Source organism: Nestor notabilis, unplaced genomic scaffold (genome assembly GCF_000696875.1).
Source record: "Nestor notabilis isolate BGI_N333 unplaced genomic scaffold, ASM69687v1 scaffold412, whole genome shotgun sequence".
Taxonomy (NCBI): domain Eukaryota; kingdom Metazoa; phylum Chordata; class Aves; order Psittaciformes; family Psittacidae; genus Nestor; species Nestor notabilis.
Window position 1 is genome coordinate 19,905 of NW_009918535.1, and position 26,575 is coordinate 46,479.

The following is a 26,575-nucleotide window of genomic DNA, read 5'->3' on the forward strand; positions in this document are numbered from 1 at the left end:
AGAAGCAAGGATAACTTTGCTGGTTGTTCAGACATGGTCAGTTTTGGTTGATAGGAAATAAAATTATGCAGCATACATAATGAATGTGGATGCTGCTTAGTCTGCACTTTACTTGAAAGAAAATGAATAGGCAGATGTACCCTCTGTACCCTCTGTTGTGTTTTTCAGAAGGCACTGAATCCAAGACAAAATGAGTAATGAATTCATACTTACTTGCCCACAAGGTTTTCAGGCAGTGAGTAAGTTACTCTTTTCCATCCTTTTGTGGGAAAGAAGACAGATGGCTGTGAAACACTCCCAGAACACTTGGGATCAGCTGGTAAACACTGAGGTACTAAGTAACTCCAGCTAACGCCAAAGTCAGTGGAGTACTGCACATGGACCTGATTTTGTGCAAGTTTTTCTGAGGTTTTACATCCAACAGAAACCTAACAAAGAAGAGAACAGAAATAAATTACAATTAATTGTGGTGGTGGTTAGTTTAAAAAAATGTGTGTACCTGAAAACTGAGTGCAGAATTTTGTTCTGTTAATAATGGCATTAACAGTGCTTGTATGGTACCAGCCATCAGGAGGTCTCGTCAGTATTCACAAGATTGAGAACAGGCACCAAATTCTAAGATTCACTTTCTTCTAGTTAGCTCACATTTCTGGATTTTCAGGTTTTGACACTTGTGTCTTACACCCCAGTATCCCATGAGTTGTAAAATTAATCTCCCCTCACACACAACCTAAGATCTGAGTGCTTCAGAGGAGGCCGCCCAAATTGGTTATGTTTGGCAGACCATCTCTATGGGTGAGATTTGCAAAGGACTCTACAACTTCCACGCATTGCTGGGTTGTTTCTTTAGTTTAGGTAAAGGGGTGTATGAAGGGCAGTTTGGCTGCAGGTTTGATGTGAATGCATGGCAACACAGGAGCACTGTGGTCTAGTTTGTAGGTGCTTTTTCCTCACCAAGCAGCTGTAACAAAGTAGGCACCTTATATATACGTAATATCCTTATTACATGATGTCCATACAACTGCTGTGCTGGAAGAGAACAGTACAGCATCTCTGGGAACAGCCTGTGGAATTGAAGCTGACCAACATAGTTCAGGTGAGAAAAAGGAGGACAGACTAATAATAACAGTTTCCCCTGCAGGGAATGGCTCATGCGCAGGCCTATACATCATCCTACCTTCTGAAAGATCTACTTAGGCTTGGAGCAAAGTGTGGTTTTGAATAATTATATTGCAGGCAAAGATTTTACCTTGAACTGCATAATCCAGCCTTCTGTAGGAGTCAGGTCATGGGTGACTGCGTAGACCTCTCTGCCATCATGGCTCCCACAGATCATGACACCATCAGGAGAATCACAAAATCTCTCAATTGAGCAATCATCGTGGAATAACCAGTGTTCATTCACTTGAAAATAAGTGGCAACATCAGTAATAATCAGTGAGAATAGAAATTAAAGAGAGCAGGGAGTAGTCTTAACCACTAAAGGTGACTCATGGCTTTATTTTTCAGCCTACGTGAGAATTATTTTGTGTTGCTCTTGAGAATGCCAGTACTCCATCTTTCCCATCTATGTATTAATTACATTTATCACATTTATTGCTTAAAGCATGTCTTACTACTCTCTTACCTAAGCAATATAGCATTATTTTTTAATGCCCAAGAAGTAAGGATCTGACACTTATTCAAAACATAAACTTCTGTCGCACTGGACATTATGGGAGAACTTCTTAATGGGTGTTACCTACATGTCTCCACAAAGGGTACCCCAGCACTGTTAACTGTTAAGCCTTGGAGACATTCAGAAATGATATATCCTCTACAAAATTTAGTTGTAAAATGTAACTTAACATCCCTCAAGAGTGTTTAAAAAAGTTAGGAGATATGAATCGGATACTCAGGTTAAGGAATCTGATTAGAAAACCAAACATTTTAATCCTTTTTTCCTTATTTGAAGATAAATTAGTTTTCTAAGTAGGAGTAAGTAAATTCATTCAATTCAAATTTTCTGAGTAAATTCAAAAAAGGAAAAGTTACATCTTTTAATTTTGCATTTTGTGAACTAAAAACAAAAGACAACACCTCTGTAACAATGGGATTGTCTGCGATATCCATCACAGTGGGACAAAGATGCAGAGGCCCAGCAAGATTTGGAAATCACTGTGCTCACTTCTTGCTCTTTAACTCAGACCCACATGAAACCTTTACCTGTAGTTTTGTCTTCCATGAACATGTCAAAGGCGATCCTCCCGGTGGGCCCTGCGTCGGCAGGGGAGCGCTCGTGCTGTGGCAGGGGAGCACTGCTGAAGGTGTCGAGCATCACCGTCCTCTGGTCAGCTGAGCCGGAGATCAACACGTTGTCGATAGCCCAGTCGTTCTGGTCCAGGCCATCATGTTTAGGCTGCCACCAGCGGAAGCGTGTCCCAATGGTTTTGGCATCATAGGGAAGGAGGATGTTCACAAAGCTGAAATAAAAAGTGGAAATTAGCTGTAGGGAAGCCACGGAAGGAGGACACTTCTCAATGCTCTGTGCCAGGTGCTTTGACCAGGTCCACTTCTATCGTTTCCCAGAGTATGTGGAAGTTGGGAAAGAAGGTGATCTAGCCTATGTTCCCCTTTGGGAGACTGCTGAAACAGAAACCCTTCCTGATCACTCCCAATGTCACCCCTGGGACAGGGGCTTGGAGTGAGGTGGGAAGGGCCAGCAGCCAGACTGTGGCATGGTTTGAGCAACTTCGCATGCTCCAGCTGTGCTTATGGACCAAATGCAATGGTCTAGACTAGGTCTAGACTAAGGTCCTAATTAAGGTAAGTGTTAAGAAGGAGAATGATGAAGTAAAATTAGCATTGCTATTTTCAATCTGGAGCCATGCAGCAGATAGCAATGTTCCTGTGCAATTTTCTTATTTCCATTACAACAGTAGATGATAGCACACTTAAATCTCTTGTCCAGTTAAAGTGCTAATGATTTCTTGGTGTGCTCAAATGAAATAACAAATAATGGGTCCTTCCCAGACCCATTTTTAATGAGTCTTTTAAATTAGTCAGTGAGGAAAATGCCCACCCCTATCTGTGCATGATTTAAATATCACAAATATCTGAAAATAGGGCTTGTGTGTATCCATGATTTTGACAGATATCTGCAGAAATTCAGTTTCTCCTCTATACACTATTATCTAACTAGTTCAAGCACTAACTTTCTGCTCTTGTCAATAAGAAACTAGATTGCAAATGGAAGTATCTTAAAGAGCCGGACAGACATCGTTACAGTAGCTATTGATTTATCTCCCTGCAACCATTTACAAATCTACCAGACTGCTACATACTCCTTACTACCCTTGTATTTCTGGCCTAGCAGCTGCACACATGCTGATGCTCAAGCACATGTGCTAAGGCCATTCATAAATACTTGCAAGACTGGACAGGCTGAACTCTTAAAGATGTGATATCCAAGCAGTAGTATGTTCCAAATTTTCTTATGAAACATTCAAGACCACCTTCCTTTAGTAGAGGAAATTATATAGGCAGAAGAAGGTATCTACAAACCCAGGCTTGCTGAATTGATCATAGAAAATTTCCATTAAAAGGCTCCAGGTGATTCCACCATTCACAGAATACTCCAGCAGCACTCCTTGGTTGCGGTTATTAGGAGTTATCAGACATCCATACATGAAATAAAACTGAATGAATTCTGCACTGGTGAGGTTCAAGTCCACTGTAACTAACGTACGGCTGCAGCCCTTCAAAGCAATGAAAAAATATGTTGGCTGGCAAAGCGTATGAGCACAAAAATTGTTAGTTTACACAGTCACTATTAGTATAACTTCATTTTGTAACACCTTCAAAATTGTACAAAATTATACTAATTATAAGAAAGGTAAAGCTACAACAGAAAAACAAATGTTCTTCCCTAGGGACATAATTTCAGCTATGTTGATCTTAAAAATTTTCTGTTGTGCGTTCTACACTTCGCTACTGTAACTACAGTTATACAACATTCAGGGATTGTATTCACCTTTCTTCTGAATACAAGAGTTAAACAATCCATGCCTCCAGTGTAAACCACAAGATTTTCCAGGCACTACTAATGAATTGCTGATAATGTGCTAATGGCTCAATTCATGCTATCAAACGACACAGCATTTTAATATGTGTGTTTGCCTACAATCCCTTATATATTTCACATTGCTCAGTCGGTTAGTTAGAGGTGCCTACTTAGTCCTGCTGTAAGGACGTGGAAATGTAATGCTTCTGTTAGTTTATTTTAGAAAACTTGCGTCAGTTTGAACCTAATTATAAATTTGCATGGAAGAGATCTACAAGCATAACTTTTACATGTTTCTAAAATACTATTTTTTCGTTTTTGTAATACTGAGGTTATCTGTAAGCAAACTGTAATTCAGCAGCAGTCTGAGTTATATACCTACATATGTAGCTAAACCAGGAAATTTTACTCTGAGCTTACTCTGAAAAACAAACAACAACAAGATATATGAAGGATGAGACTATACATGATGTATTTTCAAGGGCCAAGTGCAAGTCATATACATGCAAATATGCAGTTATTAATTTATGCCTGTGGTCTGATAAGAAGCTGCACCAAACTCTGGTTTCTGGAAGTTATAAGTTCTATGAGGAGGCTATTACGATCAAGTGGAATTTAATGTGTACATACTTGAACTATGCTTTAAGCTATTAGCACCACCTTCAAAGACCCTTCTACAGCTCCTTTCAGGAGGAACACACACTTTATCTCATTTTCCTGGCTGCAGCACAGCCAGAAATATAGTATCTGCTTTCCCAAATTGTTTCTGGCTAGCCCTAGTCTGCAGGACCTGTCTGACTTTGGACTCAGCTATTCAAAGGATACAAGTTTGTTTAATATGATATGTGTTTAATATGTTATGCTGATATTTTTTACCACCTTGCTATTTATTTAACTTTTTAAATTAGACCCTTTTATACTGTCAAATGGAGTGAGCTGCCCCCGTGCTGAGCACGCACCCCGCTGAAGTGAAGAGCCATCCCAGAGGCCACTGCCCCGCAGACCGTGCTCAGTTTGCCCCCATTCACTGTCAGCCAGTTCTGGTTCGATGGTGAGCGGTTGAAGTTATCTTTCAGTTGTGTTGGAAGGGGGGTCTCTGGCTCGTCACAGTACAGCCCACCCCAGTGCTCATCGCAGCTGCGGAGGAAAACAAATGCAAGGTTCAGATGGCAAAGGCTTTGCACGGGGGTTTAATCAGGGCCATATTATTCCACATAGAGTCTGTCTGCATCATTTGCTAGTGCACAACTGGCGTATGGGGGTTTCAAACATCTGCCACTTTTTGTAGTTAATATGAAACAAAAATGACTTTAGGAAGGCCAGTATTTTGCATCATTCATGCTGGTAATATAAAGTACACTCCTGCACAGAGTAAAATCAGTAAAATACATTGTACTTGGATAAATAAATCTAAAAGAATGTGCCAAGCCCAAGAATGCCCTGCTAATGTCAAATTTTAGGCAAGTTTCTGTAAAATTTTAAAGGATGGGTACTTTCGTGTTGTTTCTTTATATAGTCACCTCCCCTTTTTCTCTCTCCTCTGAAAAACCTTCTTATAATGTGTCAAAGATTGGATAACAACATGGAAATGTGTTTTCCTACTATGCAGATTTCATCAGGGAGATCATGCCTTGGTACTTCAGTGCTGTCAGGATAGAGGATAACACTACGTCTATTCTGCAGCAGAATGTATTTCTAGTGAGCACAGTTGCAGTGCAATTATACAACCATTCTCCCATTTCTGTTGCCATTCATGGCTGGAAAAAAGCAATACATCCATCTGGAAGGTATTTCTCTGTTGTCAGACAGACAAATCTGGAGAGATCTGGCTGTTGTTTGTTAGCTTTGCAGGGCTCTATATGGGCTGTTATACAGACAGTTTGAGGATCAAGGCAGTCTGCCTCTGCTGGCATAGCCTACCATGGAGCAGAGTCATCAGGCCATCAAGCCAACACCAGTCCGAAGGCAAAAACCAGGCCTTGTGAAGAACTGGCACTTATCTTTCTGCTTAGCAGACGTGTCCCACCTCCAGCCCAGGGCCTCTGCACCCAGTGCCAGGAGAAGGGCACAGGGACAGCATGAAACCCCTCAGGAATAAGAATGTCATGAAAATGACGGAGGAGGAGTGAAATGCTACAGCACTGGGCAGAACAGGGACAAATGCAAACACTTACATGCAGTTGTCTTGTGTGCACTTCCCATGGCCACTGCACATGTCTATGCAGCCATCTCCAATGTAGACATTATCGATTGCCCACGTTTGCTGCTTATCAAAAGGAGCAGGCTGGTGCCAGCGGAAGCGAGTTGCTTGAGACCTTTGGGAGAGAAAGAAGAAAACAGGATGGTAATATTTCTATCTAAGCTGATCCTTGTTTTGACTGAAAGAAAATGTCAATCTTGAAGCTAGACTGGTCCTGAAAGATTTGTTTGATATCAGCACAACCCAGGGTTGATTCCTGACAATGACAAGGTCCCTGAAAAGCCACACTTTGCGAGCAGGACAAACCATGGGAGCTCAGTAGTATGCTATGAGTGTGAAAGGTGCAAAAGGGATCTCCAGGGAGAGCAAAGCAAGTGGGCTGTGGTTGGTGCAGTGGAGAAGAGGGTAGGAAAAAAGTGTAATGCCCAAAGGGAAGCTCAGACCAGTCATAACCACCTTCCAGCACAGATTCAAACTTAACGGATAGATGGGAGCTGGATCAGGCCAGAATCACCCAAATCCTCCAAGTTTCACCTGAGTCTGAGTTTTATAGTTTCAGCCCAAGTCAACAAACTAACCCAACTTTTCGTCTATGAATTCTCCCAACTACAGTTAGGAAAGAGCAGCTGTACGAGTGGGCTGGCTCCTGGTCAAGATGCTGCCATTTATATATCTAGAAGGGACAGGTGAGAGCACCCATGCAGGGCTTGCTGCATGACTCTGGTTTTGCAGTTTCCTCCCTCCTCTCCATCAGGGCTTGGCTGGAAATGTTAAGAAACGATCTATGCTGTGATACTGGCTCCTTCCAGTGAATAATTTTTCATTTTGATGATTAAAGGGGCCCTAGCTTTCAAAACACCTTTCTTTGATGTAGCTGTATGTGAATTAAGCATCCCAGCTCCCAAGACAGATAACAAAAACCAAGCCAAAAGAGTCAGGTAACACCAAATAGCTATTCCGCTTTTGCAGCAGTAGACACCTATACAGCTGTGAGTGGATGAATTTCTGTAATTTACCAAACCCACCATTTTAAACTCAAGCTAGCCCCCGTTTTGGTGTACAGCACTAGATGGCAGCATTGAACTTTGTGTAGTCTGTTTTATTTTGAAGCTCAAACAGAAATTGCAATTATTGTAATCGCCAAAACAAATAAGCAACAAAATCCCCCAAATTTATTCAGTGTAAAAACAGACCTTTTATAGTAAGGTCAATTTTATCCTATTTCTTTATAAACATGGTACATGAGATGAATGAACAAGTTTATTCAAAGAGAAATGTATGGCTGTGCTCGCCAAATAGCATTTTCAAATGCATAAACTCTGAGGAAATCCTTTAGGAATAAAGACAAGCACCTATATCTTACAGTGCCTGCTTTTGGGTTGGCACTTCACTAAATTTATTGCGCTGATGCTCCTAGGAGAAGCTTTGTATTTGCATTTGCACTTTAAAATCAGCTCTGAGACTAAATTAAAACTATGTGTTCATCGCTTTCTGCAGTCCAGAGGTTAGATAGCACTCTGCAGTACACAAGCCCTAAAAGGTTACATAAGTATAAGTGCTGTGCACCAGGCCAAGCTATTGATTATATAGCCTGCACGTCCCTAAAACATACAGGCATGAACAATTGGAGACACACACCTGCTATTACACAGCTTGAAATAATAAAGCAGCATAAAAGTTATATCCCGTCTAGACTAAAGGGACTATTAGATGCACTGTTCCTTATTCTAAAGCTTAATGTCTCCCTTGTTTGTGAGCTAAGGTTGTAATAACCTCTCTAATGCAATCCCTATCTTCATATCTTTGGGAAATGGTTTTACTCGAACCACCAAATATAGTCATTGGATTGGAAAGATGAGCAATATTTCCCTCAGTAGGACATCAGACTTCTTCTTTTGACCTATACTGCTCAAAAAGACTTTTCAGTCTTAAAAATCAGTTATTTATAAACCCGAGTTTATCTCTGGTGGTAGGTTCCTTTCAGATCCAAACTCGATTGGTTTGGGACATCAGCCCCAGACCTGATTTATCCAACTCAGCCTCTGCAAGCCCCTCCTGAACACAGATTTGAAGACTATATACAGGAACTGTTGGGGTAATGGATTTTGCAGACAATATGCAGTGAAGCAGTACAAAAGAGGAAGCAGAGGAGATCGATGCTGGGAACGAGTCCTGAAAAAGTACTATTACTTGAAGTAAAGCACTGCGTTGAAGATGGGGAAAAGTCTAGATACCCCAAACGATTTGTAATAAAACAGACTTTTCCACTACTAGTTTCAAAGTGTGTGGGAACTGTATAGGCATTCTCATTGCAATTGCTAAAAAGTAAAGGTCTCAGTTTTCAGACTCATATGGCATCTTTCGTAACAATCTTCTCAAACAGGCATAGGCTCTGCCTGCACTGTGGCACTTCTGTGCCTGTGGATATCAGCCTATGCTTATGTGAGGAGATCAGGCTCAGCAACAGGAGTAAAGCTGTGGAGTCAAGCTGTGCTGAGAGCCTGACATCCATGCGACCTGTGTTTGCAGGTCTTTAATTTGGGCTAGATCTGTGCTGGCTTTATCAGGTACGACTGATCTAGTTGAAGATATCCCTGCTCATTGCAGGGGTGTTAGACTAGATGACCCTTGAAGGTCCTTTCCAACTCATACTATTCGATGATTCTGTGACTGCACAGGGCACAGTCACAGCTATCACTGTAAACCAACACATCAGGAAGGAAAAAACCTGGAAGGCTGAGCTACCCAGTTGACCCTAGATGTATCTTTTTGACAAACAAAAATCCAGCAATCCAGCAGTTTTCAGGGCACTGTAGGAAACCATATGGCAGCACTCCCAATAGCACTGTCAGCCCCAAACAGCTCTTTTCACTGCAACCTCCAAAAAACCCCCACAATTTTTCTTCCCTCAAAGACAAAAGAATGTAGGAAAAGGAAGAGGAAGTGAAAATGTGGCATGTGTAAAAATGATGAGAGCATCAAAGCTGGGGGACACACACAGGATACAAGGAATGCACAGAAAAACAAGAAATCTGAAAACTGCTACATTTAAAACAACCGGCTCATACGCAGCAACAGCAGCACATGGTGCAGCGGGGATTCAGCCAGTCCAGTCAGCCACAAAATGACCAGAATTAAGTGAGGATGATGATAACATGGGAGTCTTTAGAAAGTTCCCCCTGTCCCTCACCAGGACAAGGTGGACAAGAATTTCCTATCTTTAAATAGCTAAGAAAAGTAAACATACATAGTAGCTTTGCAATTTTTATGCAAAGCAGGATGGGGCTTCATTTACTTATACTTATTTATTGCTATACATATGGACCAAAAAAAAAAAAGGCAAGGTACAATTATTTCAATGCTATAATGAATCATGCATCAATACACAGTTGTGCATTTAGACTTATTCTGTAGAAAACCAGAGGGAGATACCTAGTATAGGGTGGCAGAGGCAAAGTAACCCGGGTCCACTTGTTGAAAGTGTCTGAAATGAGAATCTTCTGGAGATGGTACTTGTTGCATTCCACATTAGTGGGAAGACAGTCTCTCAAAATTGGGTGCCAGCTCAGGCCAAGGTCCACTGAATATTCCAGTTCAATAGCTAGGGGTGGAAAGATGGTCAGTTACTCAGAGACTTACATCCATATCTACGATAAACTAATAATCCCAGTGAGCATTAATCACAAGTCTATGCTGCCAAAATAACCACTCAAAACTTTTCAAACCCTTGTATCAGAAGCATAAAGCTCTCTCCTTTGGTGGCAGTGCTGGAAAATACATTACATGCTGCTGAGCAGGTATAGCTCAGGACAAGACTGCAGTATATCTCTGCATCTACCGCCTAACTCAGGGACCGCAGGTGCAAAGATGAATTCATCTGTTAAACCACCAGGATTAAGTCAAGATGTAGTGTGAAAGAAAGTGATGTGACAGCATCATGACCAGCAACTTGTTTTGTTTTTCAAGCTGAAGGATGAGATTCAGCTGGATGCAATCATAGTGTAAGCCAGAGCAACACTCAGATTCAAACTTTTGGCTCCGTCACAAGATGGTTTAGTCACTCTTCCACCTCCCTCCAAACCAGCTCATTTCATTATCCAGCATTAAGAATTTTAAATTGAGTTTGTTAGTCAGTAAGCTTCGTTTTTATTCAAACACAGTCTAGCCACATTAAACCAATGTATTAGTTTCTCAGCAAAAAACAGCAATTTCATCGTTTTTGATGTTTATAGCTTATAAACTTTAATCATGAAAAATATAGGTTAGTCAAGCTCACTAAATACTTCAAGTTAAACTTTTATGCAGCCATTAAAAAGTAAATAATAATGGGCCCAGAACTGTAACTTGAAGTAAATGTTCCAGCTGCCAGGCATTCTGGCTGTGCAAAGCATAGAGCATGACTGCAGTGACAGGGGTGATAAATCTGTGATCTTTTGTGATTATTATAGACCCATTTCTTCTACCTTCATGCACAGAGGATGACCATTAATCACCCAATCAGTCCTACCTGATGACTAAGCATATAAGATAGTGCTATAGAAATACAAAGACAAGTGGATAAGGACAAGGGTGAGTTTTTAGTGTTAAATCTCTGCCACCAAAACGAAATGCTTTGCTCATCATGACTGGAAGCATGATTAGGTAGTATCCTGCCTAATGTAATACTAAGTTAAGATAATGGTAAGTGTGCTAGACAATGAAGCAAAAAAAGAAGGAACTGTTTCTTTGCCAGGATATAGCTAAGCTGCCAAAACACTTCTCAACTTGGCAGAAATGATTTTAGGATCAACCCAGTGAATTAACACATGCTACATGATGCAACATACTGTATTCTCCTCCTCATAAAAAAAAAAATCTATACTCCATATTCCTATGCTAAGAGAATGTAATTTAAGATGCAAACAAGGATTGAAAAGCTGGGAAGACCTATTTCTTGTGCATCTTAAAATTCACATAATGAACCAATTTTAAATTTCCATGTGACGTATATTGAATGCACAGCATGTTTTTATTTATATGTGTGTATGTATGTGCACATCTAAAAGCATGCTCTGCACTCATGGTAAAAAAAGAAGGCAGGTAATTAAAAATTGCATAATTCTGTGTATATGTATATATACGTGTATATGTGCATATATCTGCACACACATTCATTCATACATGCATACACACACATATATATATATATACACACACGTTTCTTTTTTCATGTGGACCATACAAATTTTTGCAGCTGATGCTAACTTGGCACGTGGGTTTTTTAATCATACAGGTGCAAGTGAGATCAGGACCGAGATTTACTTCACTGAAAATGCAAAACCACAAAGCAAGAAATATATGTTAGGAATGCTCAGCTGCTTATTATTAGAACAAGGAGATCACCCCAAGCAGTGGATGCCATGTACTGGTAAATGGATTTGAGTAAGACAGCTGTTAGTCTTTTTCTTAAATGAGTTGATCTGCAACTTAAGTACTTGGAGGAAATAATGTACTTTAGTTTATCTTAGGCTTCAGACACATAGAAAAAAATAGCTGATATTACAATTCCTAACAGAAACATGCAGCTTTCTTTTGTTTCTCAGTTTGTTTTACAATGAATAATGGAACCACAAAACAAGTGAACTTTTTTGTACAGGAGAGGATGAGGAAAAGCAGCAATTACTAAGAAGTCATTACCATAACAGGAGTCTGTGACAGAGCAGGATGCAGCAAAATCTATTTGCAAGAAGGAGTCTTCATTGACAACGATGTCAGTGGTGACAACGTAGCGGGTGCTAGCTTTCTCAATGAACACGAGAGCATCCCCAGTAGAGCCACAGACTGGCATCTTTGTTCCACCAGGATGGAGCAGCCATTTTCTACTATCCAGTGTGGTGAAATCATCTTCTAACACTGTATTACCAGAGATGTTTCCTCCAATAAGAATCTGAAATGTTAGGAAAGGAATTGTTGTTAAAAAGATAAAAATGTCTAGAAGTCTTCGCAAACATACCATGTGACACAGCACCTTGGAGAAGGAAAAGATTTACTGATCTATGCATATATATTGTCCTGGACCCAAATGGGCAAATTTACTTTGTAAAGAGTTTGGGGTATGAGGAAGGAGAATATCTTTTTCCTATAAAAGGGTCCAAAAGAAATGGGTTTAGCTATGCAAATCTAAAGTTCAGGGAGGTGAACTCAACCCTGGATGAAGTAAAACTGCTCACAGAGATAAATGTTGGTAGGAGCAAAGTTACACTGTCATTTTTCCTACTGACTGTTGAGCTCTACTGTAATCTGGTGCACTACTGTCAGGCTGCATCTGCCGATATGGGAAGATATTGGTCTTGTTTTGCCATTGACTGTAAGACATCAGCAATTTACTATTCAACAGCAAGCAACATAGAATTAATTTTCATTCGTTATTCTAAATTCACTTTCTGATTGTTCCAAACTGATACAACTACATTAAATGTAGATAGAGGATTGAAAGTGTGAGGATTTTCTCATTCTTAAATGGAGAGACAGGAAGCAAAATTTTGTAACCACATCATTAAACATGGCTGGAGTTTGGTATTTGGGTTTCTTTTAAGGACATGAACTAACTCCTTTAAAATATTATCTCATAAATAAGCAAGTTGAACTTGGGCAGCCTAGTTACACTACTTAGAGAATAATCACTTTAATAGGGTTTCTTGGGATTTATAGCAAGTCACACAAGCAACATAATAACCTTTATAAAAGCAAATCCAAACTAAAATTTGAAACAAAATTTTGGTTTCAGAACTAGAGAATGGATATAGACTGACATTTTTCTACAGGTTTTTCTATTACATTCTACCAAGCCAATTACGTATTTGGATATATTTTAAGTGAAGGCTTTTGCACTCAGACTTGCATGTTGCATGGTAAAGACTTCTGTAATGTGAACCTGGGGTTCTACCAATGTATAAGAGACTTTCCTAGCTCCAAAAGGGGTGTTCAGAACCCCGCATGGAAACGGTGTATTAAAACCAGAAGATCAGCAAACAGCAACTGTGCTCCGCTGTTTTGTTAGATTATTCTAATTCTGAAATGACTTTATGCAAAGCATTTTTGCTTAATGCAGTGAAATGATACATGCCAACCAAAGGGAAAGACTAAGACTGAAAACAGTCTAAAGTGGTTTATAAAACCCAAAAAAACCCCAGAGGATTCCTTACCTGGTCAATTACCCAGGGACTGTAAAAATGCCCATTCTCGGATGGTTGCCACCAGCGAAGCCGAGTGGAGCTAGAACGGGCCTTCAAGGGTATTTCCAGGGCAATGTATCGTCCAACATTGCTGGAGTTACTGAAGAGGAACTCCTGGAGAAGGCTCCATGTGAGGCCCCCATTGAGCGAATACTGAAGCAGCACAGGCTGGCTCCTGGGGTCTGGCACCCCCTTGCCGCATCCCAATCTCATGAAGAACTGCACGAATCTAACAGGGATTCCACAATTACTGGAAAGATTTACCAACTAGAGAGACTTGGAGTTTGTTGATTTAGCCCCATGATTTCTTGCTGTAAGAGTCAGCTTTATGAGATCTTATAATTGCCTTTTCAAAGCCTCCAGAGTATAAGCAGACAGACAGGTGGGATGACAAAAATTTGGTTTACCTGTGTGGTGGTTTGCCAGGCAGAAGAGGCTGAGCAAAGCTTGACATTTATGTTTTGACCTTTTGTCTGCATAACAGATGTTGCAAATATCTGGCACATAATCCTGGGTGAAATTTTTATCCCTGTAGCCCTTGAGAACAGATTTTAGTGGCAAAAAAGTAACAGTGCCCTAAGTAGACCATGTTTTGTTATGAATTTGCTGAAATGCTTAAATTCAAAACAAGCATCCCGGCTTCCCATTGGCACAAACTAGAGAAAATTTGCACATGAGAACAAAGCACATTTCATTTTCAGGGATCATTTTGTCCATTTACTCATCCTGGGAAATTTTTCTAAATCACACCACTTAGATATGCTGGCTTCCCTGAAGCCAGCCCAAGCCACCCAGGGACACCAGTGCTTTCATCCCCTATTTAATTGGCTTTTCCAAAGCAGCACAATAGACTCGTATCAAACTGTGAAATTCTTCCTGTTAGCCGATGCTCATACATAGCTCTACTCTGCACTTGGAGCGGAGGGAACCACTTCTGTAATGATATTTACCTATCAGACTCATAGGGATATTACAAGTATTAATTCATATTTGCACAGCTTTTGCACAGCTTTAGAGTGTCGTATCTGTCCTAATTATTACTGCATTAGTGCTGCCTGGCTCATGGTTAAATGAAACCGCACAGAAGTTTTGTATCAAAAGTCTTGTTCTGGTTTGATCCACAGGTAGATCCTCTGGGACTGGAGGCTGCAGAGATCCTGGGCAGACAAAGCTTCAATAAACCACCAGACCCGCAAGTCAATTAATTCTAGTCCTTGCTGCGACTCACGGTTTCTCTTGCTACTATATATAACTTCTTTCACTACAGACTGTATCTACCTCCACGTCCCAGACATGACATACTGCTTGTGCTGTAAAGGAGCACTGGGGACCCTTGTGAATCAACATATCAGCTGTAATGGATTGGATTCACTACTGGCAAGTCTTTGTGCCTTCTCAGATGTACTCCAACATTTGCCACATAATTCAAAGGAAATAAACCCAGGTGACCTCGTTGAATCTGCTCTCTGTGGATTGCTATTCTTTTATCCAAATTTTTACTCATATAGTAATAACCACCTCAAATACAGGTAACATCTAGCAGATAAAAAAGTTGTATTAAAATATGTCTCTTCTCACCCCACAGATATTTTGCAAAGGCTCTTCCTATTTAAAAATGGAAAAGCACAGTTTTCTTGTAGATCTGGTAACATTAAAATGTGTGGATAGTCTTCTACTAATTCAGAATTGAGAAGGATTTCATCAGTTGTTATACTTACAATATTCTGTCCTTACTTATATTTCATGCTGTGCAGTTTCAGCTACTGGTATATGGCAGTGATATACTGTCCCTTGTATGAAATTTTTTAAAATACAGATATTATGTGATGGTAGTGGATAACGGATTGCAGAGTCCATTTGTTTTCAATCCCCAGGTGCCAAGCATGGCTTGGAGCGCTAACACGCACCACTGCTCACCTGTGTACTTCAGAGGATTTCCTCATAGGAAAAGGGGAAGTTTTAATGTGACTGAGTCTAGTACCCTTAAAAATGTCTGCTAGAAATGATGGTTCTTGTCATTCCTGGCATAAACTCAAACCTTTTGCCAAGTTCTGTGCAGAACTCAGCACATCTGTGTCACAGCCAGATCTGTTGTGCTTTGCAGGTGGCCAATACAGTCAGCCTGGATATTAAGAAAATCCCACTGCAATTACTTAGGTTGCTCAAGAGCTGTTGTGGTCTGCCGTGCTCTTCAGAGAACATACAGTTATTTGTTGATAACTGTTGTTTGTCATTAGCATAAACAAGAAATTAAATGTATTGCTTTGTTTGCCTTTTTCTAAGGCAGAAGCTATTTATCTCCATATAACACCTTGAGGTCAATATATGCAAATCCAGCTACAGACTATTACGGAGAAGAGAGAAATGATAGTTCTTTGAACACAAGCAATAAGGAAAACATGTCATTTAGTCTAATGGAGCAACTTACAAGACCTTTTGTGTCTTTTGTTAAACAATCTTTTAATTTCAGAACCATCCAGGAAATCAAAATAGTGCAGAGAATGGATGTTTGTGTTTACCTAGGTCTGAAAAACATTTGCTGTGAGAAATATTACATATTACAGGGATCTTTAATATTACACTTCACTGAGGGCTAGCTAAGTGCTGATCTAAAAAATATAATGGTTAGAAATTAGGCATCTTCATTGACTATTACACTCTGCAACCATTATTTAAAGATTCAGTGGTAATGAAGACAAGTCAAAAAGAGATAAAGTGCTGGTTAAAGTGTTTCCCACAGAACATTAGAGAGGAGTTGGGTGTTTACAAGAGATCAATGGAAAAAAGTCTTGGAGAAAATGCAATCTCTTGAAAGCAATAATATAATGATATAAGCTAAGATACTGAATAATTAGAAAACAATGTGTATTTATTACCATGCATGCAATTAAGATGTGGTTTCATTTATATTAGCATAAATTTTTTAATGTGGCTTGCTTAGCATGTCTCACTCATCAAACATCTACTCTGCAAGCTGTAATGATACAACATAATCTCTAAATGCACTAAAAATATTTGTTTTTCAATTGCTGCGCTCAGTGTAGCTGGTGACAGCTTGATGGGAATTTCTTAGTGAATTATTGGAAACAAATGTGCACAACAAGGAGAAAGTAAGCTTCAGAAATTAAAGAATTATGTGATGATGAATGTAAGAGCTATAGTGGCAGCAGATACTCCTGTTTCAGCAATGGCTTGTAATACACCAAACTGTAAGACAAGCAGAGCATGTGACATGCAATTGATTTCTCATGTTATGCATTTAAGAAATACAAACTTGCACAGAATATTGAAGGTGCAGCATCAGATCCTGGAGTTCTTATTCAAGGAAAAAAAGGAATACTTAAATGGTTAATCCCATTAAAGTTCAAGTTAGATTTAATTTAAAATGTTAACAGTGGTTAAAATTGAGTATTTGCTAGAGCAAGGACCACAAAATATACCAGCCTGCCTTCACCACAGAAGTGTCACATATGAATTACTCTTCAGTATATTATTTCTTCAGTGAAATGCTGACAGAACTTTGAAATTGTGTTACCTGGCTTGTGACAAATCTAGGTCTCGAGTCATCAGCATACGTAAGCCTTCTTCATTGAAGAAAAGGTTGTTTCCTCCAGACATGATACCACATTTCCTTGATGGCTTTCCACCACTCACAAGCAGGAATCTATCTGACTCCAGCTGACCTGAATACACAGTGAATACATATTTATGATTTACTCGAAATGTGCCTTCTGCAAGAGTACGATTTCCAGAGGAAGAGAGAGAAATTAAACATCACATGCAGAGTGAAGAAACATCCAGTGTTTCTGATGCAATGCATTCTAGAAAACTGCCACAAACCAAAACAAACCAAACAAACCCAGAATAATGAAATCTGGGATCTTAGTCTCCAGTTACTCACAAGATTTTCTATTTATCTTCATTTTTCTTAAGATAACAACAAAGTTCCCAGGTCTATAAAGAAACTTTGGGTACCATGTGGTAGCATGCAAACAAGGACTGGCAAAAATTAAAATGAACAGCAGCACCTATGAAGGGATGAATCTGATTCACAGGTGTTGCTTTATGCAAAATGTGCTCTTCTTGCCATGCTTGCTAGCGGTGGAAACCTCAAGGTGGTTTTAGAGTTGTGGACATAGATGCTGTGTGTGCCCAGGCAAGCATGAGGCTTTGAGTTCCCTCCTGCCAACACTTGTTTGAGGTCTGCCATGCCTGCTGAGCAGTGGCCCTCATCACTGAGACACACAGTCTACTCTGAAACCATATTTGCCGTGTTAAGGCCACTTACACTTTCCTTGTGAGAAACAAGACAACCTTAAAGCCCTCTATTATTTGCCTCATTTGCATTCTGTGTACTGAAATCAAGCTACCATCAAACCATCATTTTCCTCTAAAATTAGTTTGTACATGTAGAGTTTCAGGAAATTCTATTTCGGTGAACAACTTGTAGTCCACAACTTCACCAAGAGCCAGACACTCCAAACCAGACACTGACAGCCATCAGACATTCACAAACTGTGCTTGAGAATGACATCTGACTGCTTCGTTCATGGGAATACCTCCACAGCATGAATTACACGCAGAACCATGCAGGAGTGAGGAAGACTTCACAGTTCTATCCCTTGAGCCATGGGTTCCACTAAGACGGACAGACAGAATTCAGACTCCCCCCAAAAAGTGATACCTTCAAAATCATCCTTAAGGAAGTCAGCATTCTTGGTACTTATTTTGCAGGTTGGCCCAGAGTACCCAGGGTCACAGATGCACTTGGTGCCGTTGATACAGCTGCCGTGCCCGTTGCACATCTCCTCACACTGTGGGCCGATGTACACGTTGTCAATGGCCCAGGTCACAGGCTGGGATCCAGCAGGGTAAAATCCTTGGTACCATCTGAACCTTGCCAACCTGAAAAGGCATAAAGGGTATTTACTTTAAATAACAGTTCCATCTTTTTTGTACTTCCTATATATACCATACTGTGCATATAGGGGGTATTCTTTTTGTTGAAAATTGTTTGTTAAATTGCTTAGTTCTAGAAACTGACTGATATATCTAATTCCTTCAGTACCTCATGCATCTTTATACTGACGTTCAAGCCAAGTACTAACAGAAATAAGAATAACATTCATTAGTTGTAATACCAAACCTGAATGATGGACTTGAAAATGGGATTTGAAATCTAACCACTTTTCTCTCCATCATTCACAGGGAGGATGAATGGCTGTGGTCTGACGGATTCCCTTCTGCTTTGGTGTATGGTGTCTGGGGCAGACTGAGCCACTTTCACCCTCTCTTGGAGAGTGAAATCCTACATGCTGCCACCCTGCCTGCAGTGACACCATCCAGTGGAGCTGGGATGGGAGGATCTCCCCCTCCGGTACATGGAAAGAAAATGTCATCTCCCCTGTCATCAGGTATTCAGCTTACTGTTGGGCAGCTTAATCTTAAAGCAGACTGATATTGCAAGTTGTTAATTTAAACTATATTCTCCTTTGGGTGCTGTTCCGTCATTTTTAATTCGCCTTCTTAGTGTCAAAGCTGCATACAAAGGACTGACCGGGGAAGGAGGGAAAACAAATTGAGATGGGGAAGAACACTTGAGAGACTAATTTTATTCCCAATTGAGAAAATGCTTTAAAGGGGGAAGGAAACCAGTAGAATAAGGGAAAAACACTTAATTGCCTTCCATGTTTAATGTGTCTTGTTAGAGATATCTAAATGTAACAGGGGTTTATTCGCACAGGTAGCTGATGAGTCTTTCCTCTTGGTTTGCTAAAAAGGAATTTTTATGAGGGGATTCAGATGATAAGGGGTAGCTGATGGGTGGGGATGCTACTAAGAGTTTCAAGAAAGGTACCCGAGAACCAGAGTCCTGCTGGAAATAAAAAACATTGATCTTAGTGTAGCCTGAGGGGAAGGACACAAGTGTGAGACTGGAGGTGCTGTAACCTCCTTTTCAGAGGAGGTCTCTGCCCCACAGGCTAGATTCATTCTACCTCCAGGCACGTCAGCTCCTTCCCTCAGGCTTCAGGAGGGTGAAACGTGGCTGAAGCAGAGAGAGAAACACTGGTCTTGCTGAAGTCAGTAGGGGTTTCTGCACTGACTCAGCAGGCCCTGGGCTTTTCCTTCAAGACATAACTGGAATACTAATTCTTAGTTACAGCTGTCTGCTGGGAACATATATTAATTTCCAAAATAACATACGTGCTAGAAATAACTGAAAATGTCTTTATCTCCCTTTAAATATAACCAAAACTCTGGGGATGACTAGGGTGAGGTGTTTTTCAGAATTACACAAGCAGTCAGGTTTGGATTTTTTTTCTTGTATTCCTGTGGATTTTGGTGGAGAAAATCCCCCTTCAGCCCTCTGGCCCAAGAATTTCATGGCACTGAATGCCCCATGGAAGCTGCTCCATGCTACTGGGTTTGGCTGGCTATCAGCAATTGGCTTCTGGCCTGGCATGTTGCGGAAGAAACTGGAGGGAAGGCAGGCAAACAGGACAGAAATACTCAGGAACAGAGGATTAAATCAAAATACTTGGAAGGTTTAAATGAGTTAGAAATCTGCATAGACAAATTTTTTTTTGAAGGGATGGATTGGTGGTTGTGTAAAGGGTCAAATAATTGTTTTGGAAGAAACCAGAAGGACAGATGAGCTGCTGCAAGAGATGGTTACCTATTCCATGCTTGAACTGATAACTGTCATAAACCAGAAGTTTCAAGTTTAAAATGTAAACATTTTCTTAAATAATTAAACATCCAGGCTTTCCAAATTTGGTTCTCATCTCTTAGATAGGTCTTTTCATACTTTCAGAGGCACAGAGGGCCACTTATTTAGTGGAGGGCCCATTGCACGCAGTAGTTTCATAAATACTCTGTCTCATAGTTGCATAGCTCATTTTTGTTCCTGCGTGCTACAGTTTAACCCTTAATGATGTGGTCTTATACATAAACTGATGCTAGGAGACAATTTTCCTTGAAAAAATAAACAGTTATGTTTTAAACCTGAAAAGTTTCATATTATTATTATTATTATTATTATTATTATTATTATTATGCCTGCTAGCATGTATTGTTTTTCTGTACTATATATCTGTTAGCATCCAGTCTGGCTTGTTCCACAAACTTTCAGCTTCTGAGTGACTGCAGCTGTTAACTTCTTAGAATCAGAGAGCTTTACAGCTACAAGAAACCCGGAGCATTTAGATCAGTCCATTTCCTTACACTGAAGTAGAATCAGGTTTATACTAGCTCATATTTTACTGCATTTTATAATGGATTTCAAATTTCATGCAAGAATATCCTTGATGGATTCAAACAGCTAATGCACTGCAGTAAAGAATATTCAAAACTCTTTAAGGACAGTCGGTTTTGCATTAATTTTACTGTGCAACCCACTTCCATAAAAATGTCACCAATTAGAAGATATATGGATAAATAGGACATCATCTGTGGTTATCTACATTAGCATTAGGCACAACACATTTTTGGGTATTGCCTGGACACTAACAACACTCAGGACAAAAAGGAGATAAAAATGGTCATCTGATTTGCACTGGTGCTGCAGGTCTTATGCACTGCTCTTGTGCTGGGAGAACATCTTGGATGGAAAACAGAAATAAAAGCAAACCAACAAGCATCTGGGCAGGAACAGGAGCTGGACACTTACCCACAGAGATGCAGTTTTCCAAAGTGAATGACTTCCCTTCTCCAGCCCTGGGTGGTGCCTGCGTAGTAAGTGCTACTTGTGTGGTGCTCAGTGGAGCACAGGGAGCTGAGGTGGCTGCTGCTGCTGTAGCACAAGGGGAGCAGCAGGTGCCAGGTTGCCCCCAGATCTCGTGAGAACTCCAGCTTCACTGGGTCGGCAGAGGAGCTATCAGTGGTGCAGCCGATATTGATCTGGGGGCCAAGACATGAAATGCAGAAGATGACATAGGGCAGGCTGTGGGGCTCCTAAATCGCTCTTCACCTTAGTCAGCCTCCCCCAGTTGGTACAGTGATTTGGGAACTCATTTAACAACTGGGATGACACATCCAAGACATGCACATGAACTCTTGCATATTGCCCTACCTGTCCATGGGCATATCACCCTCTGGCATATCACAAAATGAATACAATATGAGATTCCCAACTACTTCTATTAAGAGATAACCATGAAATTAATTAGGCAAAATCCCAAAGGAGAGCCGCTAACATTGCTGGAGCAAATGAACCAGCTCTTGCAGTCTTCTGGCAGGTACTGAAGTAATCACAGCACCCAAAAAAATGTGCATTTTTAGATCCAGACATATAAAACAAAATGTGCAAACATAAACTTTTTGTTAAATTGCTGTGCTGCACTATGGTTGCCTTTTATGTCACACTTCCAAAAAATCCCCTCCTTGTGCCAAATACTGTGTGCTGTATAATTTCAGTATGTTCTTCAGCTTCCATAATCACTACCCATTTGCTTATGCATAGTGGCAAAGCCCTAGGAGACACCACTGAAAGAGTATCATAGCTGGATTGGATTTAGATTCAATGTCACACTGAAACGTAGTTTGGTAGTGTCAGACTTCTCAGGGTGTTCTTACAAGATTCCCAATGTAAAAATCAGTAAAAAATGCAGAAACCTTACATGGACAACAGTTCTACTACTGGGAAAAAAAACCCAGAATGATGTTTTATATGGAATCTGAGACCTCTTCAGACATATTTTCTGCATGTATTCAGTGCAAATTAGTCTGCTTTTCTTTCACACTGATATTAAGATGTTCATTTAGTTTTAAATTGCTTATATAAAAGAAGAGGAATTAGTTCCCTTACATGATGACCCTGTCATGCAAAATAAGATGTAATTTACTTACCACACAATAAATAAATACCACTGCTGATAAAATACAGTCTGTACAAAAATTATGAAAAATTTAGAGTTTTTTACATATCTTTGTAGTGGAAAATAAGTGTGCTTCTAACATGCTTCTCTGTAATGAAAATCTATTTATTTCTAAAACCCAGTAATATTTAGAACTGTGCATGAATGTTTTAGATGTATCCTACATCGTATTTCCTTCGTGCAGTTGACTAGAAGGGCTGTCTACTCATCTGGAAGCTTAGAGAGATACTTGAACCAATATAGGTTTTGGCTCTTGAGACACAGAGAGAAATTCCACTGCATTATGCATAACTTCTTCATTTATACTAATGTCCTCAAAAAACGTGAGCTGAAAACAATGTTATTACCACATATGGAAGTAAGCATGTAGATTTTATGAGGTTAATGCTCTGAAGACTTACAAATATCTTAAAGTGACCTCAAACATTTTTGTTCTACAGGCTGTAATCTATATTTTAAAACAAAAAGTGGTTTGCATTCAATAATTTATGAATTAGATGCATGACAAATTGAAGCATGCAAGAGTACACAGCTAAACCTACTTTTCTTGGAAAACCCTTACTATCATTTTAGTAGTTGTTCATAAACTGTTATCATTTGCTGTTTAATGCTACAGCATGCTATGTCTTTGTTAAAACCAGGCTGGTAATTGCAGCATGGTAATTTACATGAAAGAATCTTTTACAGTTTCTTAATGACAATATAATGACCTCTCTAAATTAATACATTCTAGGCTAAATGGTTACTCCTATCAGAAGCCATCCTAGCCAATGCATGGTGTGGATTTAGACTATGAACCAGAAGACTGTGTGTTGCCATTGGGGTACCTATTTCCACTAACTACATGTGAAGCACAAAAAATATGGTCCTTATTCATGAGCTTTAGATTAACTCCCTAAGATGGCATGAATTCAGGTCATGCTAGCCAAAGAACAGCTTCCTGTAGAGTGTCTATGAAAACATAGGCAGAAGAAAAAAGAAAACAGAACCTTGGCTCTGAGAAAGTGCAGTTAAGGCAGCAGGTAGGAAAAATTAATTTCTAGTGTCACAGATGAAGTTGTAGCTCTCCACTGGGTCAGGTTGTGGAAATGCTGCATGCTTAAAATAATACACATGGACAAAGCAGTAGTTTAGGCAAGAAAGAAGAAGACTTTGAGGCAGAAATTTCCAGTATCTCTGTGTTAGAAAGCTTCATGATACACCCATGTAAGGGAAAGTAACATTAAAGCAATTAAGGGGAAATTACACAGGCTTCTCTACTTGGCAATCATAACAGCTGGGCAAATACACCAAAGAGCAGAACCTGAAAGAACAGAACTCTCTAAACTAAAAGCAAAATAAGTTTCTGAGAACAAGTACCTCAAATTGGATTATAGTGTTTTCATTTACACTCAGGTCCCTTGTTGTGATGGAGTGTTCCCCAACTTCGTTTGAAACAAATACCATAGCCGAATCTTCTTCCCTGTAAGAAAAGGAAAGGAATACTTTAGATTCAGTTTATTACATCATCACTTCTTTCTAATTTATTGTGGAGAGTTGCTTACGGAGCTCCTTTAGATGAATATGGGCAATAAAGCCCAATATTTCCACCAGGATAGAAAAACCAATTGTCCTCTTTGGGACCGAAGTCAAATGTATCCAAAAGGATCATGGGATTCTTCAGGTTATTTCCATCAATAATGAAGTCATCAATAATCCAGATTTCTTCTTTTTTGCCTACAAAGAAAAGGGGAACATTCCTATTAAGACCTACTACTACTGCTATTAGAAAGCAAAACAGTAACCAGTATTTACGGATTACAAGGAAAAAAAGGTGCTAAAATCATGGCTTCACTATATTAATTTTCCATGAAAATGGACATGTAAAATGGAAAATTTTCATTTTCCATGAAAATAGTTCCCATAGTGCTCTGCAGCCTGACCCCACAGAATTAGCTTTTATTCCTCTAAAATTTATAGAAGTCACAGCAAATGGAAGAGTGAAAAACCTGTGTTGAATAATTATCTTCTGTTTAAAGCACATTTACTTTTGAAATTCTAGCGTCATCTAAAAGAGCAGCTGCTGTAGAGCCCAAGCAGTCTGAAAGGATGATTTCATTCTATACTTTTTTCCTTGCACTTAGCAGTTTGTGTTTGCCCAGCAAGAGCTCTTTGAGAGAGAAGGAAACTCTGAGTGACCTTCTCTCCAGTGGATTATGAATTCAATATGTTGGAAAATTGCTGCTTTCAAACTGGAGAGGAGGGATTAGATTGCCAGATCCTTTGTGTAACTGTTTTTTTCATCTATCTAAAAGCCTTTGTGTAGATCAGAGAAAGTCAAAAGGTTTCTTTTAAATAAAATTCCTACTTAAGCATAGCGTCTACAAGAAAAGTTTAGCTAAGTGTTTTAGGCAGGACCCATTAGAAGAATGAACTAGAACTGGATACTTAGGATCAGATTTGAATTTGTTAGAGGTGTGCTAGGAACACATGCCTGCTGTATCATCATGTCTAAATGATCACTGGGATTCTTTAGAGCCCTTAAAGTTGGCTCCTGCTAAGAGATGTGCTTAGAGTAACTGAGAGCAGAGAAGAGCTTTCTTCAGCTTAATCAGGAATGAGCTGTGTTCCTCTTGTGGTTTTCTACAGTTCTTTACAATTTCATCAATAGATTAACTGCTTACTACATACTCTTTCTAAATAGGTTTTTAATGTCTAGTTAATTCTGAGCAAGGTAGGCCCCGTTCCAATTTACACTTGGGACACTTTTGTATAATTGGAGCATTCTGATGGGGCCTCAGTGTGAATGAGAATCAGGTCCATTAAAAATAATGAGAAGAACTTGAGTGAAGTTAACAATTGGTGTTGCTTGATCTCCCAGGCCCTCCAGGACCAAAGCTGATGATAGTCTCCTGCATACAGTCTAGGGGTATTAGGCTAAGGTATGTTCACTTTAAAGCATACAGTAGCAGGAGTTACAAGAAAAGTAAACATAATCCTGTGATAATTTTAGTTGAAGGAACTAAAATATAAGAAAACATGAATTAAGGGTTTCTATTACTGTTGAGTTAAAGAATCTAGCCTCTTACAAACGTTGAGATGTGCAAGTGTGGACCTGGAGTCGCATGGCTGTCTCTTCCTTACCATTGTTGTAAGGTTGCCAGAGCCTGAACCTCGTTGCGTTGCTTTGGGCTGCATAGGGCAGGGGGACGTTAATAAAGAGGACATCTGTAGTCTGCGTGAAGTAAAACTCATCTATCAGGTGCCAAATGATGCCACCGTTGACAGAATATTGCAGCAGGATGGAATGAGACCTCTCGGGGGTGCCTGGAGCAGAAAGGACATGGTTCATTATAATACAGATTTAAAAATTACTGGCTCAAAAACGCTTCTTCAAGCGTAAGTACAATTAGGTTATTCTGACATCTATTACAGAGTATAGACTTCCTTTAACAACAGCTTAAGCTGTTGAGACATTATATGCGTATTGTAGATAGTGTATTGTACATACACATCTTCCTGTGCTTTCCCTTGCTTGTCTGTCTGCAAAATGCTAATGACTTAGGGGCTAAATTTACATTGCTGTTCATGATACGTATGGTCACAATTAATTACTTAGATGAGAAGCTATCTCAGTACAATAATTTTTTAGATTAGAACAAATCAGCTCCTTCTACCACAGACATTTGTCAGTAATTCAATATTTATTTGCTTGTTTTTCCCAGGTACCAGACATTATCATCATCGTTTGTAGCACCCATAGATAAAGCCACAGTCCTGTCCCCACAAATTTATGATCTGACTGCAGACACCAATATGAGCCTATTCATGCCCAGAAATCATATAACTGATGGAAAGCACTGAGGATCTTTAGTAGCATGCTCTAATGATTACAACAAAGAAGCAATATTCTGTGCTTTAAGCTGGGCCTAAAAATCGGTGGTAGAACTGAAAGTACAATTTCCATTTTCTGACTATCAGTTCCTCCTTTTTTTACTTCAAGCTTTAAAGAGTCAGTAAAGGCTCTTTACAGCCCAGGCTATGAACATATGCTGATTAGAGCCCAGCACTCACACTTGATGCTGGTTACCCTGTACAGGCTTGGTCCCCAGTGTATGTCTGGCCTGTGCCTGGCTTGCTCACCAGGAACATCAGCATCCAAGTGACAGTATCTCTGAGCTGAGTTCTCACTCAAATTCATACTCCCTGTTACCTTCATAACGTGGCTCAGTGATGGCACATCCCCCAAAACTCAGTCTGAGGG

The 26,575-nt window shown here is 39.8% G+C and overlaps 1 protein-coding gene across 1 annotated transcript in view; it reads right to left on the reverse strand.

Annotated features, from left to right (window-relative positions):
- RELN (reelin) overlaps positions 1-26,575 on the reverse strand; it is a gene marked incomplete at its 5' end in the record, with an annotated part of 68,242 nt that overhangs the window by 13,651 nt on the left and 28,016 nt on the right. The window contains 15 exon segments of the mRNA XM_010009746.1: positions 214-428; positions 1,250-1,404; positions 2,206-2,462; positions 3,544-3,737; positions 5,002-5,179; positions 6,217-6,357; positions 9,675-9,843; positions 11,919-12,168; positions 13,427-13,685; positions 16,992-17,139; positions 18,141-18,361; positions 21,126-21,355; positions 23,692-23,794; positions 23,877-24,048; positions 25,456-25,638. Coding sequence (XP_010008048.1) covers positions 214-428; positions 1,250-1,404; positions 2,206-2,462; positions 3,544-3,737; positions 5,002-5,179; positions 6,217-6,357; positions 9,675-9,843; positions 11,919-12,168; positions 13,427-13,685; positions 16,992-17,139; positions 18,141-18,361; positions 21,126-21,355; positions 23,692-23,794; positions 23,877-24,048; positions 25,456-25,638 — 2,875 coding nt within the window.